A 19,055-nucleotide genomic window follows, 5' to 3' on the forward strand; every position below is an offset into this window, starting at 1 on the left:
ATAACCGTCAAAACTCCGGCGCGTCAAATTAGGTTCCCCGCAACATCAGAACTTGGCTCGTGAACTGCACTACTCCATAAAAGCATTTTACAGTTTTTACGTCGAGCCGGTACCTTAGTCTCGTATTTATAACTCTAAACATTACCCGCGGCTTTGCACGCGTAATCCATTTGCAGTAGTTGAATTGAAAAGGAATTTACTAAATAAATTCTCATTGAAATTCCCAAAAATTATACAGCGTATACAGAGCCTCAAACTGTAACCAGACGTAATTGAAGTGCTATGAAGCGATATTAAAACAAATTATTAATTTAGAATTAACTACCAGAGAACGTAATTAATTTTTGCATTTTTTTCGAGCACCAATGTAATGCGTACAATAATTTGATACGAGAGAGAAGCGTCTGTGACAGCTGGCACGTCAAACAAGTTTTGAATAAAAACAAAGTAGTATCACGTACATTGCGTTGCGTGCTAATTTATTTTATAAGGCAAAATAGTATGTATATTTGTTTTACTAAAACATTATAAAGTATGATTGTTAGGGCCTTCACTAACTACCTACTCTTAAAGTTTGAGATTGTATCAAAAATACACGCTGTATAGTGAATTTCATTAAAGTTACAAATAAAACACCCTCGCCAAATCTCACGACTCTATACCCAGCGGTTAGAATTTCGAGATTTCAACAGAGCTCAGTTGCCTAAATACAGTGTGTTACCGAAAGCCAGGTTTTTGTAAGAGAAGTTAAAGTAACGTAATTCTGTAACATTACCATGACATTTATTTAATTAATTTGTAATTTGTATAATTTGTAATTTGTTTGTTTGTTATTTGAACCTTAAATTATACATTATATTAGTAACTTAAAGTAAAAATTGTATGTGACTGAGTGCGTTAACTCCTACTGGTTCCGGCAGAATATCAGCGCTGTGACAGCAATGTCGCAGCACATGCTGAGTCGGCGCCTTTTCGCGGCTGTGCCGTGACAACTTAATGTAAATATGTAACAATTTGAATCGTTTGTTTATGTAGAATTGTCATGGCATGTTTATGAATAAAGTTTTTTATCTATCTATCTATCAAATAAATTAAAATTCAGACTTTGTTAACTTTCTAACGATATTATAATTGCCAGCAATGTACAGCAAATTACGGCGTTATAGCTTAAGAGCGATCGCTATCAGGTAACCTTTACAATATACTGCTAGAAGGTTTTGTACAGCCTGATTAGAGCACTATCAAAATACATAGGATTAACCATAAATCAAAATTATTTATTTATTTTTGCCAGAACATACACAAAGTTGTTACAACTGACATATCAGTAGTAAAGTTACATGTACTTATATATGTTCCGCCACAACAACACAATCTTAAGTATACAACAACATTCAATATTTACTCGTATAACTAAATAAGTCAATATAATACACAAAATAGATCTATAAAATACATTGACATAAACAACAGAATATATATAAACGTACACAACTTATCTGAATAGATAAATATCTGCAACATATAAATAGACACAGCAACATATATTCACATGGGAGATGACAAATATTGCTCCCTTTGATTTTTAGTTAATGTTTTTTCTGTGCACAAACCTATTTTAAATAGCTTTCTTGTTACTAACTAATTTCGCATGTATATTTTTGTTCACATTTTGTATTGTATGTTTTTTTAATAAATGTTTAAATAGATATTTTGGAAATGACTGTTTTTTTACATAAAAGTAAAGTTACAAGAATTCATATTAAACTCGTGAAATGTAATATTTCGCCGAACAGACATAAGTACGAAAGCATTTTCATCCGAGGTGAACCGGAGATACTTCGCTCGCTCGTTAAATTACTAAGTCTACCGGTTAAGTTTTAAAACTCCTTGAAGCAACGCAAAGAAGTTGTAAGAGTGGTGTTTGCCGTAATTTGCAATACAGCACGACGGGATACGTTCGCGGGGCGGCATATTTGCTTATGTAAACTGAAAACTTATCCTGACAGTGTTTCCATAACACTTTTAGTGATTTTAAATGAAATGAAACCATTTCATATATATATTAATCGTATACACATGTATTAATCGGTCTTATTTCCTACCTGGATCCTGTAACACAGGGACTACTAGCTCAGGATCCAGAGCCGTAGACTCTTGTTTATAAGTAAGTTTTTTATGCAATAAATTATTTTCTTTTTTTTCATTTACGAGACAATTTGTTTCTGACTGGCAATTTGTTTCAAATTGTGTAGTTAGTCGATATTTACGGGGGCATCGACATCTAACGTAAATCAATGCTTTTATGATGGAAGAGATTGGGGGGAGAAGGTTGGTCAGTACGCGCGCATTTTCAGGTATTTTCTCCGTATTACTAAAAGAAATACATATTTTAGAAACGTAACATAACTACTTAATCTGTCCGCGAAATTTTTCAAACAATTGCAGATTTTTGTAAGAAATCATGTTTTTTCTGTAATTTAATGGATGGCGTACATGAATACGTGCCATCCTACGTAAGTTCAACCTATTAAACCGTGAAATATCTTGTTGGAAGTACGATTTTTTGGTAACGCCAGAGACAATTTTAGTAACGCAGGAGACGCCCAAACTGTCGGTAAAATAGTTGATTGGCCCATTTACGTCGTACCAAGGGTTTATTTTGAATTTTAGAGACGGCTTTGGGATTTTTTTCTACAAATCTAACCAAGTCAAATCTTGATGTTGCATACATTCCAACTGAAATCAATGCATTATGTAAATAATTGTCTGTTTAAATTTTAGAATTTATAAACGACCAATGAAAATGAGCGTTTATTGTCGTTGTAGTATGCGAACGCGCTGTAAGTCGAAATAGGTTTCGCTGTATTAGGCGAAAGTTGGTTAGGCTGCTTGAAATTTTCCCGTTCAGTAGACGTTAACTACGCAAGTCGTGGTGAAATATGTAACGTTGAACCACTTAATAATAATAATATAATAATAAATGATACTGGACGTATCATCTCATTGATATTATTTTGATCAGGGCGGGTCCCTGGGGCTTCAGAAACAGCAAACTTCTCTAAGAGGCCTCTACGTGTTGAATCCATGTCCCCACGCAAGCCTACTAAAAGACCAGGACATATGGGCCCGAGACTCGAAAACGAGAAACACAATAAATAATAATAGACGATAATAATAATAGTAATAAATAATAATAATAGATGGATCAGTGTTATAAAAATTACATTATAATTATTTCATGTTTATATTAGCTTTCTTTCTTATATGAATTTTATGAATAAATTAATTATAAAGCTAAGTTGTTAGTGACCTTGACTACGAAGCTAGCGGTTGCAGGTTTGATTCCCGTGACGGGCAAATGTATATGTATGTATGTAAATACTTTATTGTACATAAAACACAAAAATAATACAAAAGAAAACAACAAAACAAAAGAGTACAAAGGCGAACTTATCCCTAAAAGGGATTTGTATGAAGAACACAAATATTTGTATTGAGTCCTAAAATACAAACTGAGACATCATCATCATCATCCCAGCCTATATACGTCCCACTGCTGGGCAAAGGCCTCCTCTAAGAACAAGAGGGCACTGAGACATGGATGCACAGAAAAGCCAGAAAAAGAGACCAGCGCTTGGAATCGAACCCATGTCCGCAGCAATCCGTGCTGCGTGCTATAACCCCTATACACCACCGCTGGACAGGATTCTAGACACAAATTTCTCCTATGCACACATATCTCAGGTTGCTTCTTCTACTACGCTACTTAAAGCAGCTGCACTAGCGACATCTATGTTTCACAGACGACACATTCTTTCGGAACTAACTATTAAAACGAAAAATACACACATAGGTACACGATTTTGTGTGTCCCCGCAAAAGTGAAACGTTCGCGGAAACAGAAGGCGCGGGGCGGCAGTGGGACGGGGGGTTTATTACTTACTTTGCAAAATCTCTCCATAACCCTGTGCTTTCCGTACTGCTTATTACGTGTTGGTGTTCAAAGCAAAGAGTCATTGTTGTCGTTGTAGTGATGTTGAATGAAGAAATACATTTACTAATATACATCCTGTTTAAATAGTTACTAGGTTACTTCAGACAATAGAACTAAGAATGGACCTTTTCATACCTTTATTCGATTAAACCAAATGAAACTACTAGCAAACTGTCAAAGTTCCAAACAAGTTTTGAAAGTACCAAACTCTACATTACATTAACCCACTTGTCCCAAACCAAAGCGTATCCGCTTCAGTAAGTGTTGCCATTTATAATGCAAAGTCCATTACATGAAAAGTGTGGCCACCCTCCGGCGACATTAGTCTGCATTATTTATACTAGACGTTCCCGCGGCTCCCCTCGTGTGTAACAGGGTTTATATGATAATGACATGCGTTTGATCAACTTAAGCTAATGGCCCGGTTTCTACTAGAAAGAAAGAATGAAAACATTTATTCGTGACAACATGGTAAGAATGAATAAGAGTAAAATAAAAATAGTTATGCATGTCACGAATATATTATGGTCCCAAATCAGCAATCTGTCTTTCTTGCGAACGGCGTTTGTCTTCCTTCGAGACCATCTGGTCATCATACATGAAAAAAATACAGTTAAATAAAATGACCGATACAATTTTCAGTTATAAATAGGTACATTCCTATTTAAATAATAAAAAGAAACACTAACATTCCAATATGGGTTGCCAGGAAAAAAAAATAGGCATAAGTCTGCAGGGCTACTACGAAACTCGAAGTTCGTCTCGTACCGTCCCTCTTGCTCTCGTATTAATAGTATAAGTGTCAGAGGGACCGCACTACACGAACTTAGAGTTTCGAGTTTCGTAGTAGCCCTGCTGTTTTACCCTTCTCATTCTTAACAAAAGAGAAAAATAGTAGATTGTTCAACAAGGGACTAAAACACGCTATAGTGGCTATAGTTCAAGTGGCATTATGGTTGTTTAGTCTCGCGTTAAACACTACTTTTCACTTTGAATGCGAGGGAAAAAACAATGTTTTGTTCAAAATAACAATATTACTTTTTAAAACGTACGCTCGACTAATGAACATATCTGTTCAAAATTCTAATAGCAAAAAAAAAATGTTGCGCGGTTTTTCTTTTATTTTATTGTTTATGAAGTGACGCTTTAAAAGCTTGCATATTTAGCCAACAGTTTCAAAATTGAAAACTATTTTTATACTAATTGGACTATGCATAATGAAATGAATTAATCCTTAATAATAATTGAATAGATTCATATTCGTGATCATTAATTGTGTTTCACGAAATTAAATCGTGTGTTTTTTTAATATAAGTATTTTTGCACAGTTGTCATTTTAAGGTTAGATATTTCCACGCCTAAAAATCCTCCTTTCACAAACACCGTGTTGGCTGTTTAGGGGCTTCCAACGTAAACAAACAAAAATACTTTAATCCCTAGAGAATAAAAAGGAGCTTTTAGTCCCGATATGAAGAGACTAAAGTAATATTTTAAGAGCATGAGAAGTGAAAAAAAAACTACTACGCGCGATGGGGCGGCGAGCGTTTTTCTGTCCATAGCGTGCTGCCAAGTAGCGGCCGTGATCTCAAGCAGAGGATCGTGGGTTCAAACCCCGTACTCGCATCTCTGATTTTTTTTAAATTCATGTGCGAAAATAAATTAAGGTAAAATTTACCACGAGCTTAACGATGAAGGAAAACATCCTATACAAACCTGCGAAGCAATTCAATGGAGTGTGTGAAGTTCCCAATCCGCACTGGGCCCGCGTGGGAATTATGGCCCGAGCCCTCTCATTCTGAGAGGAGGCCTGTGTCCAGCAGTGGGACATATGTAGGCTGGGATGAGGTAGCGACCGAACATTCAACAAGTTAGACAAAAAAACAGCACCGACCGACGCAGTATCCCGATATCCCTATATTTTTCTAAAGATATTTCATATTGTGTACGGAATCTTCCAAGTTTAGGTACGTATATTTTTTTTACCTTAGGCTGCTATTAACTCTTAAACTACTAATAATTCTCAAGCAATCTTAGCCGTTATAATTTTCCTTGTAAATTTGATATACTTACTTACATCCTGAATTTTTTTAATTTTTTCCCCCAACAGTTTAGATTTTAGAGTTGGTTGACGCTCGACTTTAATGAAAATGTTTTTTTTTATTTAACTGGCTGGCAAACGAGCAAGTGGGTCTCCTGATGCTAAGAGATCACCACCGCCCATAAACATCTGCAACACCAGGGGTATTGCAGATGCGTTGCCAACCTAGAGGCCTAAGATGGGATACCTCAAGTGCCAGTCATTTCACCGGCTGTCTTACTCTCCACGACGAAACACAACAGTGCAAGCACTGCTGCTTCACGGCAGGATTTGCGAGTAAGATGGTGGTAGCAATCCGGGTGGACTTTAAACTTGAATATTTCGCAAACAGATCAGTGAATCGGAAAATTGTTAAGGCAACCCCCCAATGGTTTTAACCATTCATCTAACGATACCCCACATTATAGGGTTAGTACCCAAAAAAAAATTATTATTGTTTTTTATTTTACCACTTTGTCGACGTGACTGATATCTATATTCATGCCAACAGACACACAGAGATACAGACATGGCGAAACTATTAGGGTTCCGTAGTCTACTAGGACGCACGTAGGTACTTGACATCATCATATTATACCAACCGTTATACTTGCAATTTTGAACATGACATGATACTCACTCAATTAAATTTGCACCGGATGACGTCTACGAATTTAGCACATATTTCCTCGAACCGGCAACCCACGTCTGTTAATCGAAGGTCAAACACTTTCTTTACATACCATAATGATAACCCGTTAAAGGCAATTTGAACATGAAATTACCGTGAGTCACTATATTAAATAATTTTGAACCGGATAACTCAACGTCTTAAATCGAAAGCACTTTCTAAGCAACGCGACTAAACGTGAGTTATCCGGGTCAATATATTTAATAATGAATCCATCAAATATTGAAACGTTCTCATCTCTCTTATATCAAATGAATGAAATAATACGTTTTTTGCTGCTTAAAAAATGTGACATTTGCAAAATATCATCATCAAAGTGTCACTCTCGACTACTTCAGAATTCAGAAGTATACATACGGGCGAGCAAGTTTCGCGTCTAGGGAGTTATCGGGTTTTGCAGGCTTCCCGAACTCTCCGAACGTCGGATATAAAAGTCTTAAGCAGAATACCGCCGAAGCAACTTTATTTCGTACGCAAAGTATCTAAACGAATGAGTCCACAGCCACTACTACATATTTTACATGCGAAAAGACTATTTCAGTTGTTTTGTTTTCAGCTTTAACTTCGTTTACGTTGTATGTCGAATACCCGTGCAATATTGAGGTCCCGGGTTCGATTCCCGTGTCGGTGCAAATATTTATATGAAAAATACGAATGTTTGTTCTCGGGTCTTGGGTGTAGGTATAATATGTATTTAAGTATGTATCTATCTATGTAAATATATAACAGCAGACTCACAGACACACAGATACACAGAAACACAGCGGTCAAACTTATAACACCCCTCTTTTTGCGTGGGGGGGTTAAAAATATGTTACTTGTCGCTTTTCGATAACCTCGGTCGGACAAATTGTGGTTGCCCAATTAACAGTAATTAAATATTATTAAATCATTCTCAGCGCAGCGTCGGTTTGCTTGGCTACTAATTAGCCTGTTTGCGTCTGCAATGCATTTGATGTGGTAATTAGCGCAGTTTAAGAACCGTTTATTGTTAGTGACAAATCTTCAGTTAAGGATTATCTTTAATACTTAAGTAAGCTTTATGTACCTATAACTTTTTTTAGGGTTGCGGAGCCAAAATAGCAAAAACGGAACCCTTATAGTTTCGCCATGTCTGTCTGTCTGTCTGTCTGACTGCGGCTTTGTTCAGGGACTATCAATGCTAAAAAGCTGTACGAGTAATTTTGCACGGATATATATGTAAACTATGCCGACAAAATAGTACAATAAAAAAATTTTAAAAAATTTTTTTGGTTTACCTCCCATAGACATAATGGGGTGATTTTTTTTCTCATCCAACCCTATAGTGTGGGGTATCGTTGGATTGGTCTTTTAAAACCATTAAGGGTTTGCTAAGACGATGTTTCGATTCAGTGATATGTTTGCGAAATATTCAACTTTAAAGTGCAAATTTACATTTAAATCGAGCGTCCCCCCCACTAAAATCTAAACCGGTGGGTGGAAAAATTTGAAAAAATTCAGGATGGTAGTAAGTATATCAAACTTTCAAGGAAAACTATAAGGGCTAAGTTTGCTTGAGAATTATTAGTGGTTTATGAGTAAATAGCAGCCTAAGGTATAAAATATACCTAAACTTGGAAGATTCCGTACAAAATACGAAATCCTTAGAAAAATATTACTTAATTTTTTCGAACCCTATTTTGGGCGTGTCCGACACGCTCTCGGCCGGTTTTAAATTTTATCTGTGGAGGTGGAGGAGCTGAACATATACCTACCTAGTGAGCTACGCGGGTTTATTTATACTTTATTAGAATATTTTTGTGAATATTTTGCAATACCTGAAATTAATTATGGCAAATATGCGTTACGGGGCAATGAATGTCTGTGTTTTGAGACAGTTTTGTCTTTCGAAAACCTTTGTCCTCCCTTTTTTTCGAACAAAACGGGACTTCTGGCATGTTCGATATTTTTATGGCAGGGCCGGACCTTTGTCTACAGTGACACCAACTGGTGAGCGCGAAAATGGAACGCGCGAAAGCATGGAACCTTTTCAAGTGCAGTGGTCATGTTTACAGTTTACACTGAATATCTCTGGCAACTAAAAATCATTGTAAAACTGATTGTGAAAAAATTTCACTATGCTAGGTAGGTACTTGCACAAACATGTAAGTACAGGGCCTCACAACGCATTGTTTCTAGCTTGAAATGGCTTGAAAAAAGAAAATATGTAACACAATAACCTAAGGTCTAAGGGGTTTTAATAGTTTTCTATTCCAAAATCATTATTTATATCAGTAGGCAGGGCTACTACGAAACTCGAAACTCGAAGTTCGTGTCGTGCGGTCCCTCTGACACTTATACTATTTAATACGAGAGCTAGAGGGACGGTACGATACGAACTTCGAGTTTCGTACCTAGTAAGCCCTGCAGTTCTTTATCAATCGAAAGTTAAAAAATTTAAGTTTTCAAGCTTGTTTTTATATTACCTAATCGGTTATACCAATGTCTGGAATAGTGTCAACGACGGTGTTGCCATGCAAAATAGTTTCCACATTATGTGTGCTTACCTATTTATAGTGCTTCGGTGCGGGCGGATTGGGAAATAAGAAACGTTAATAGTTTAAAACCGTGTTACATGTGCAATGCCTCGAGAAGTTAGAATAGTTTGCCCGTTCCGGCCGATCAAGTATAATCCATTATTTAGTGTGTTATGTTATTTCAACATTCACTTAGCCATTTTTTTGCAAAATTATTATTTTAAGTTATTTGTAAATTGTGCACAATCTTATGATTTTAAATATTCAGACATTATTTAAAACTTTTACCCCGAGACAAAAACTTTTTGAGTAAGTATGTAGCTAAACTACAGGGCCGAAATAGAAACATTACATAAGTATCATATTTTTCTTTACCAAAGGGGTCATGGCTAAATTGGCAAAGTATTTCTTTTTAGTTGGGGAACTTTCTAACCGGCACCATGCAACCCTACTTCTGTCACGATTCTCGTTTCACCTCCGTGTCAGCAGGGCTACTACGAAACTCGTAACTCGAAGTTCGTATCGAACGTCCCTCTCGCTCTCGTATTAAATAGTATAAGTGTCAGAGGGATCGCATGATACGAACTTCGAGTTTCGAGTTTCGTAGTAGTACAAGTACGTTGCGTTGCGTACTGTCAGTCAGTCACTGACACTGACTGATGTCTGTCAGTGTCAAAATCACGTTGAATCTGATTGACTGGCAAATTTCCAATTTATCTGATCGCCGGAAATATTACACAGAAAATCTTCCATTAAATTAAACAAAAAGAACATGTCTTTCCTAGTAAAACAATTCGGCAGGCGGGTTTGTATTTCATAATCTCACAATATCACATTATTGCGTCTTATGTTCATGCATAAATTAGGCTTTTCTCCTTCCAGGCGCTGCTGCCAGCAATTTCCGCTGTGAAAAAAGTTAATTTATCAACCAGTAAGTCAATTAACTATTCTTGTGTGTTGTTTACACCATTTTATCTCGTATTTTGTTATATAACCTCTCAAGAACTGATTTATGCTTGGAGTTCATGTCATGTCCGTGGAAAAATACTCCCTACAGAGAGTTAAATTGTGAAAGTTCTTACAATCAGATATTACAAATCATTAAATAAATATCAAGGGACAATTGACACCAGTTGACCTAGTCCCAGATAAAGCAAAGCTTGTACTGTAGGTACTAGGCAATGGATAAACATAATAATATTGATAAATACATACTTAAATACATATCAAACTCCCAAGACCCGAGAACAAATATTCATATTATTCATACAAATATCTGCCCTGACCGGGGATTGAAGCCCGGGGGACCTCTTCGTAGTCAGGTTCTCTAACCTCTTGGCCATCTGGTCATCATTTGGTCATCATTGAAGCTATTTCTTTCACACAAAGATCATTGGTATCAAAATCTGTGGAGTATTTGCCTATTACAACATAAAATAAAATTAAGAACTGAAATTTTAACAAAGCCTCATAGCACAAATAAGGAAAAAATCAGAAACCAATGATTTAGAATAAATAACTGTCTTAAATAGAAACACAGTGAAATACAAACTCATTTTTCTTGCTTTATTCTCCTGAGGTCCACCATTATTATAAATATTTGAAAAAATATATCAAAACAAAGAGAACCAAAAGAATTTCTACTTTATTATGTTGTCATAGGTCTGTGATTCCCTTGAACTTATTGCGTACATTCTATTGCACATTTGGGCCGCACAAGGATATTTGCACAGGCACAAAACAACTCTCAAGGTGATTTTCCACCGGCGAGGCGAGACGAGAATTGAAATTTGTATGGCAGCGCCCGCGGCGACTACAAATTTCAATTCTCGTCTCGCCTCGCTGGTGGAAAATCACCATCAGTGCCCGAGTGTGACATGCACTAAGCCAGTTTTTAAGCCACAATGTATCTTCATTGCAGCCAGTGCAGTCTTAGCCCCAAAGGTCCAGAAGCCTGCTCCAGATTTTGCTGCCACTGCGGTCGTTAACGGTGAATTCAACCAACTGAAGTTGTCTGATTTCAGCGGAAAATATGTTGTGCTCCTCTTTTACCCATTAGACTTGTAAGTATTTTCTTCAAATATATTTTAACCGGTTAACCCCTAGTATGCTTACCACACGGATCCGTGTCAAATATAAGGCTACTGTTTTGTTTTTATATGAGGGGTTAAAGGGCTTGTTTCACTACTCATTGGTAAATTATATATGTGACAGATGTGTGATGCCCTCTCTGTTAATTCAGACAAAAACGGAGGTGGAATCACAGATATCTAAAATTTATCAATTCAATGACTGGTGAAACAGACACTAAGGGGCTGTTTTACCATCCATTGACTAGCGTTAACCGACGGTTAAATGTGATGCCGTCTCCGTCTATTCGAACAAAACAAATAGTGACAACATCACACCTAACTGCCAGTTAACACTAATCAATGGATGGGTAAACAGCCCCTAAATGTAAAAGTATTGGCACATTGTAATAAAATTTCATGTCTACATCTAATCAGGCTATGATAGGTCTTTATCAAGCTCTTATCTTTATTTGTCTATGAATAATCATTTGTCCAAGGTTCTAACATGGTTCAAATTAATAAAATGTTTTCATTGAGACCAAGGTAATCTCAATTGTTTACATCTTCATGTATAAAAATAAGATGTGACTAATTGACTCATCAGTCGTCAACATCCAGCCCAAACTTTGACATTGAAAGCTTAAATGATGTTTATAAGGAATGGAGATGGATTCTTCAAAATGTTTACGCCACATGGAATATGTCTAAGTCGTAATTTAGATATATTTGTTATGGGAACTGCAGACTGTGATTATCTTTAGTGGGATTCCGATATTTTGACCTAAGTAAGCATGAACCATTAAAAAATAGCATAGTATAATGTTCAAATTTTTATTTGAAAATCAAACAACAAAAAAAATATTGAGAAAGTAAGAATACCTACAGTAGCACCATTTATAGCTTTTTCTCCAAAACTGTTAAATTTTTATAATGACGATTTTAATGTAATGTTATTAGAGGTAAAGTGACAACAACATAATATTAGTATTTTTAATCTGTCGACGACACATAGATGTCGCTAGTGCTGCTGCTTAAGTAGCATAGCATAGTAGAAATAAGCAACCTGAGATATGTATGCATAGGAAAAGTTTGTGTCTATATTCCTGTCCAGCAGTGGTGTAGGGGTTATAGCACGCAGCACGGATTGCTGAGGACCTGGGTTCGATTCCCAGTGCTGGTCTCTTTTTCTGGTTTTTCTGTGCATCCATGTCTCAGTTTGTATTTTCGATAAACCAGATGATGTTGTGGTCACTTTTCTAAAAAAATACTTTTCTTTTCCAGCACTTTTGTCTGCCCTACTGAGCTAATAGCCTTCAGCGAAAAAGCTAAAGACTTCGCCGGCATCGGCTGCCAAGTTATTGGTGTGTCCACAGATTCTGAATTCAGCCATCTTGCCTGGATCAACACTCCAAGGAAGGTAATCATATTTACTAGTTTTTCCTACAATTTCATCCACTTATCTTGGTTAGACAAGATGACAATGAAGGAGGTTTCCGAGCATATCTGCAAGGTAGTTTAGGGTTGGATACAGCGGTCTGAGTGTGTCCAACCTACCAGGGCACAATTTTTACTCTTTTAGACTCCAAGTGCCGGAGGGTGTTGTGTTCTGTCGATTTAGGGAAGCAAAAATTAAAATACTTGAATACTTTTTCACCTTCTGCATATATTTTTATTATTATTTGTAATTGTTTGGTATTTATAGTATATTTATTTATAAATTTTACGGCGCATCGATATTAACTGCAGTATTGTAAACTTTCATTGATACATAAATAAATTGGTATCTGGAACAACCAACTTTTTTACCCACATTAATCTGTCTGCGACATTTTTCAAACAATTGCAGATTTTTGTAAGTAAACATGTTTTTTCTGTAATTTAACAGATGGTGTATATGAATACATGCCATCCTACGTAAGTTCAACCTATTAAACCGTGAAATATCTTGTTGGAAGTACGATTTTTTGGTAACGCCAGAGACAATTTTGGTAACGCAGGAGACGCCCAAAGCGTCGGTAAAATAGTTGATTGGCCCATCTAAGTATATCAGAATTATTTGTGGTACAGTCATTAATTGCTGGTGTTTTGATTGCAGGATGGTGGTTTGGGGAAACTAGAGATTCCTCTTCTGTCCGACTACAGTAAAAAGATTTCGCAAGACTATGATGTCCTCCTTGAAGGAGGTTTCGCACTCAGAGGTAATTACATACCTACCACCTTTATCTGAACCCTGTACTACTAATGGTAAAGTTTGAACTCCTCAACAGGTTGATGGCATGGACTTGAAACTTGGTACGGAAGTGTAGTTGCGCATGTATAATCAGAAAAAAAGCTAAAATTACTAAAAAAAACTTATTGAATAATTGTTACGAGCTATTATTTAGCTTGTCCTGTTGGTTTATTTATTTGGGTCATATCTTGGAAGCTAAATTTGAGGCTCGACGTTTGGCATAATTATGTCAATCTGGTGACAATACAATGATCTGGTAGTGACATTCTGCTGGTCTAGCCAGGATCGTCGCCGCAGGAACTCCTCGGCGGTTCATGGCATAGTTATTACTTATATTATACAGGTCATAACACCATGGTTACAGTCGCAGCAATGCAAGGGAACTGTAGTTTGGATAACAATGCAAGTGTTGCACCAAAAAATATAGTCAACAAAAAAAGCTTGAATCAAAAATGATTGTATCATTTCAGGTCTTTTCGTGATCGACAGAAACGGCATACTGCGGCATATGTCGGTCAATGACTTGCCGGTCGGCAGGTCCGTGGACGAAACTCTGCGGATTGTGAAGGCTTTTCAGTTCGCCGACAAGCATGGAGAAGGTTAGATAAATGAAGTTTAAAGGCCCTGTTTAACTCGATTGTTCACTTGTAATGAGCATTTTTGCGAATGGTAGGTACATTATACCTAGTGCCATCCACGAAGACGCGTGATTTTCTCAAAATTAGACATTAATGACATTGTACTAAGAACCACGGCACGCGTCACCGTGAATGACTCTACCTATACAGGTAAACTCACAAAATAAACAGCTTTTTGCGAGCATTCAAGCGAAATAACGGTAAATTACTTCGAGCTTGTCCGTCGTAGCATCCGTCCGTCATCATCGTGAATAGTAAACTTTTTGACGAGCATTTCGCATGCTTAGTAATAAACGGTCTTAACTCAAAAATCGTGAATTTTGGCAAATCGAGCTTAATTAAAGTTTATTGATAAATGCTATTATTACAAAATGTAGCAAAATGTAGTGAAATAATAAAAAGAATAAATGTTGGATGGAGAGATTAGATCGTTTCCCCAAACTCGTTAATTCCGCGTAGCGAACTTTCCATTCGCATTTTTCCCCACTCGTATTTCTACCCATTCACCTTTTTTTTATCATTCTCTTGCATTCCTATTCTCAAACATGCCTAACCGACATTTCGCACAATATTTTAATTTCTTACGCGATATTTTTCCCATACCAAAAGTTTCCCTGTCGTTATTTTTTGCAATATTCTAATTTCTTACGCGATATTGTTCCCATACCAAAAGTTTCCCTGTCGTTATTTTTTGCAATATTTTAATTTCTTACGCGATATTGTTCCCATACCAAAAGTTTCCCTTCGTTATTTTTTGCAATATTCTAATTTCTTACGCGATATTGTTCCTATAAAACTTTATTCGCTGTAATTTTTCGTAACACGTTTGTTTCTTACGTGATATGGTTTTATATACCAGTGTCTATGTTTGCAACAAATACATAAATATGAATATAAATATCTACTTTTAATAGTTTTTAACTGATTGAGTAAATTGGCTATTAGGAAATCAGGACCCTGGTAAAATTCGCGAATAATAAAAAAACCTGATTGAGTAAATTCGCTATTAGGAAATCAGGACCCTGGTATAATTCGCGAATAATAAAAAAACTGACTGAGTAAATATGCAATTGAATAATTATGACTATTGGCAATATTTATGAATGATAAAAAAGTCAAATGGGTAGAAATTCGAGTGGGGAAAAATGCGAATGGAAATATTGCTACGCGGAATTAACGAGTTTGGGGAAACGATCTAATCTCTCATTTTGCGTTTGATTTTGTGCTCAAAAGAAGTAAATTCAAATATGCTTTTATTTGCTTAAAAGTTGTTCAAAATACTCATGTTTTCCTTATTGCAATAACGATCTATCTCCAAATGGCTCACGAAAGCGTCGTCTTTCTCGCAAGTCAGTCGGAACATGACTGATGTTAGCTAAAAAACCAATCATGAAGTTAGCTGCTTTAGCACCAAATTAAATTTGCAATTTTGTTGAAAGTAAAACGCACCAAGTCGTGCTATCTCTTTATAATACCCGATTTAGGCTGGTTTAGGAAAGGGAGCCGATAGTGCTGTCAGATATAAGCCGTTTTAGTACAATAACTAATTTTACGCCAATTTTGAGTGAGGCCCGGTTATTACTAAACATGCGATTTACTAGAGGGTGCGTTTCCTAGATTGAACGTGTAAAAATGCTCATATCAATGCTTGGCTCTGTTAGCTGTTCAGTTCGATAAAGTCTCAAGTTTATCATCTCAGCACCTTAAATCTTAATGGAACATACAAACTATTAAATTAAATTCGAAAATTTTACTTCCCTATTTAGTGTATTTGTCCTTACCGTTTCCCGTTACGAACTGTTTTCCTTGATTTAACTAAATTTAAAAATTCTTTCACAACTCGATTTGTCAAACAATATTTTATTAATACGGTATTTGACAACTCCTGATTTTGCCATATCTTAATATTATTATGAAAATATAGATATACAGATAGTGTTTAGCGAAGAGAAAATTTAAATCGGTTGAAAATTGGATTTATAGTGGTTTTTTGAAAAATCTATATACCTGTCTCTTTCTCAAACGCTTTTCTCTATGCAGCAAGTATGGCGGTACTGGCTTGTGACGTCACATGCCAGTATGTCTTTCTTTGTCTAATCTTGAATTTCAAACCTTTATAACTTTGTTATTTGTAAAGGTAGCCTAAAAATTGTTTTTCTATTCGATAACAGGCATTGTGTAGTTTTAATTTATAAAACATATACAAAATAGTCAAATACCGTATTATAACAAAAACATCAACAGTTTTACTCTAATAACATTTCATTATTTTCATTAGAGGAGTGATGTCATCAAAATACAAACGCTGTATGAATTTTAAAACATCTTACCTGTTTCTTCTTTGCAGTTTGTCCCGCAAACTGGAATCCAGACACCAACAGTGCTACAATCAAACCGAGCCCTCGAGAGAGCAAGGAGTTTTTTCAGAAGGCCAACTAAAATCCAAAAAAAACTGCGCCTGGGCCTATAACACGAAGTGCAGAATTCGAACTTCGTATGTTGCCGTCCCGCTGACGCTTAAATATATTATTTAATACGAGAGTGAGAGGGACGGTAGGTACGACATGAACTTCGATTTTCGAATTTCGTAGTCCCCTGCGTGTCACCCACAAATGCGAGGCATTTATTTATGTGTCCTAACACAGAACTAAAAGAATTTCCTTGCTCACCCGCGACCTTACGATAGCTAAGCTTATGCAAAATATGCGTGTTCATGCAGTTCCTCCACCTCCACACTGTAAGAACACACACAAATCCCACAAACCCATCTATCACCACCACCACACTACACTGACGCGTGTTGGAACTCAACCAACAAACCAACCCAAAAAACCTAAAAAAAATATTAATTGTTTCATAAAATATATGTGGGTACTTGGGGATGGGGAGTTACAGTGACATATTAAAACGGTGGTTTTGGTTCGTTAGTCTAACAACTGGTAGCATGGTGTATAGTTGTGACACTCTGAAGATGAGCTCTGGTTGAGTTCGAAACGCGTCAGTGTAGTGTGGTGGTGGTGATAGATGGGTTTGTGTGGTTTGTGTGTGTTCTTACAGTGTGGATGTGGAGGAACTGCATGAACACGCATATTTTGCATAAGCTTAGCTATCGTAAGGTCGCGGGTGAGCAAGGAAATTCTTTTAGTTCATTGATATGGACCTCCGCAAAGTAACGCCTGATTCAATAAATTATCCTTACACAGACTTGTAAAAAACCCACTGGATACTTCGTAATAAAGTTGTGATATTCAACTTATAAAGTATTGTAAAAACTTTGAGTGGTCGAATGTTACTTTTCTCAAAATACTTTGTTTGTTTATAATAGGTAGTAAGGAATAAACGTTTTTTTTTAAGTTTGATTGGTTTTTGGACATTATCCTGCACAGTTACAGCGGTACAAAAGAATTGTGGCCAGCAGTGGGGTGTGAATTATTTGAAGGTTTTAAGATAGAGTATTTGAACTCTTCATTATAATAAAACTTGCAGCACTTAGAGCTGGTACGGTCAAGGACTTTAATTCGTAATCTAAAACAAAAAATCGTAATGACTTTTCCTTTTACTGTACACGTTGGGCGTAAAAAGGCGCGCTTTGAAAACGCGTTTCAGGAATCAAAATGTCCCGAAAAGCTGTATGACTCTGATCATTCCCGACGTCCACCCGTGGACCACCTGTCGACAACGAGTGGACGTCGAAAGTCGAGGCGGTGCTGGTCGGGTGCCGGTGGCTCTAATGCGGACTGATCGAAAGGTGCAGTCTGATCCGTTGGATTTTTCATAGTGACTGTGGACCCTATTTACTAGGTAGCCGCCTAAGGTATAAAATATACCTAAACTTAGAATTATACCGTACAAAATACGAAATCTTTAGAAAAATATTTCGGGTGTGTCCGACACGCTCTTGGCCGGTTTTTTGTAGGTGATACTAGTTTTCAGTGCAATATTCCCCACAATTCAGTCCAAATCGTATTTAAAAGTAATTGGGCACAAAGCCGAAATGTATCGATTTTACGCATCAACCTGAACAATTTTTACTTTCGACGAGAAAATGGCGTATCTAATGAATGTTCTTTGATCTTACGCGGACCAATCGTGGGCAAGCTTTGTCTATGAGAGAGTAAGTGTTACGTTGTGATTGCTGTTAGTTTGTTTTTGTAAATGCTACGAATAAAATGAGACTACTTTTACGAAAATAAAATGAGTTCTACAAGTAGTGACGAAAATATCCTATTGGGCACACCACAAACTCCTAACTCGTAGCGCAGCATCTTTTATCAGTAAGGTTTATTTTTATTTATATTAAAGTGTTTAGATTGTAGGTACTTAGATTCTTATATAATAAACATATTGTGTCGAATAAATATAATGTTTTCGTTTCATTTCCTCGCATATTTGGAGAAAAGCAGTAGGTATAAAGGGCTTGGCAGGTTTATTTTTAACCGACTTCAAAAAAGGAGGAGGTTATCAGTTTAGTTGTTTTTTTTATGTTTGTTACCTCAGAACTCCGTCATTTAAGAACAGATTTGGAAAAAAAATGTGATCATCAAATGATGATTTTCAAGAGCAAATGCACGAGTTACTACTAAATATGTCAAATTTACTATAGGTGTCCCTACAACATTTGAAGAGTTCCCTCGATTGCCTTCAGATCCAATCATGAGATCCTTATTTGATGCTTATGGTACCTAATTGAAGACATTCCCAGACGAACGCAATTTTGTTTTTCAAATCTGTTCTTAAATGACGGAGTTCTGAGGTAACAAACAAAAAAAAAACAACTAAATTGATAACCTCCTCCTTTTTTGAAGTCGGTTAAAAATAAACCTTTCTATCGTGCGTACCTACGTTGGTATCG

The 19,055-nt window shown here is 36.4% G+C and overlaps 1 protein-coding gene across 1 annotated transcript; it reads left to right on the forward strand.

Moving 5' to 3' along the window:
- Window positions 1–9,894: 9,894 nt before the first annotated feature.
- Window positions 9,895–18,566, forward strand: LOC141442101 (peroxiredoxin-2-like). Its single transcript, XM_074107012.1, has 7 exons — window positions 9,895–10,068; window positions 10,146–10,194; window positions 11,185–11,326; window positions 12,617–12,752; window positions 13,431–13,533; window positions 14,036–14,164; window positions 16,551–18,566. The coding sequence occupies exons 1-7, from the start codon at window positions 10,036–10,038 to the stop codon at window positions 16,640–16,642; spliced, it is 684 nt and encodes a 227-aa protein (XP_073963113.1). The 5' UTR covers window positions 9,895–10,035; the 3' UTR covers window positions 16,643–18,566.
- The last annotated feature ends 489 nt before the right edge of the window (window positions 18,567–19,055 follow it).

The sequence above is a fragment of the Choristoneura fumiferana genome, chromosome 25 (genome assembly GCF_025370935.1).
Source record: "Choristoneura fumiferana chromosome 25, NRCan_CFum_1, whole genome shotgun sequence".
Lineage (NCBI taxonomy): Eukaryota > Metazoa > Arthropoda > Insecta > Lepidoptera > Tortricidae > Choristoneura > Choristoneura fumiferana.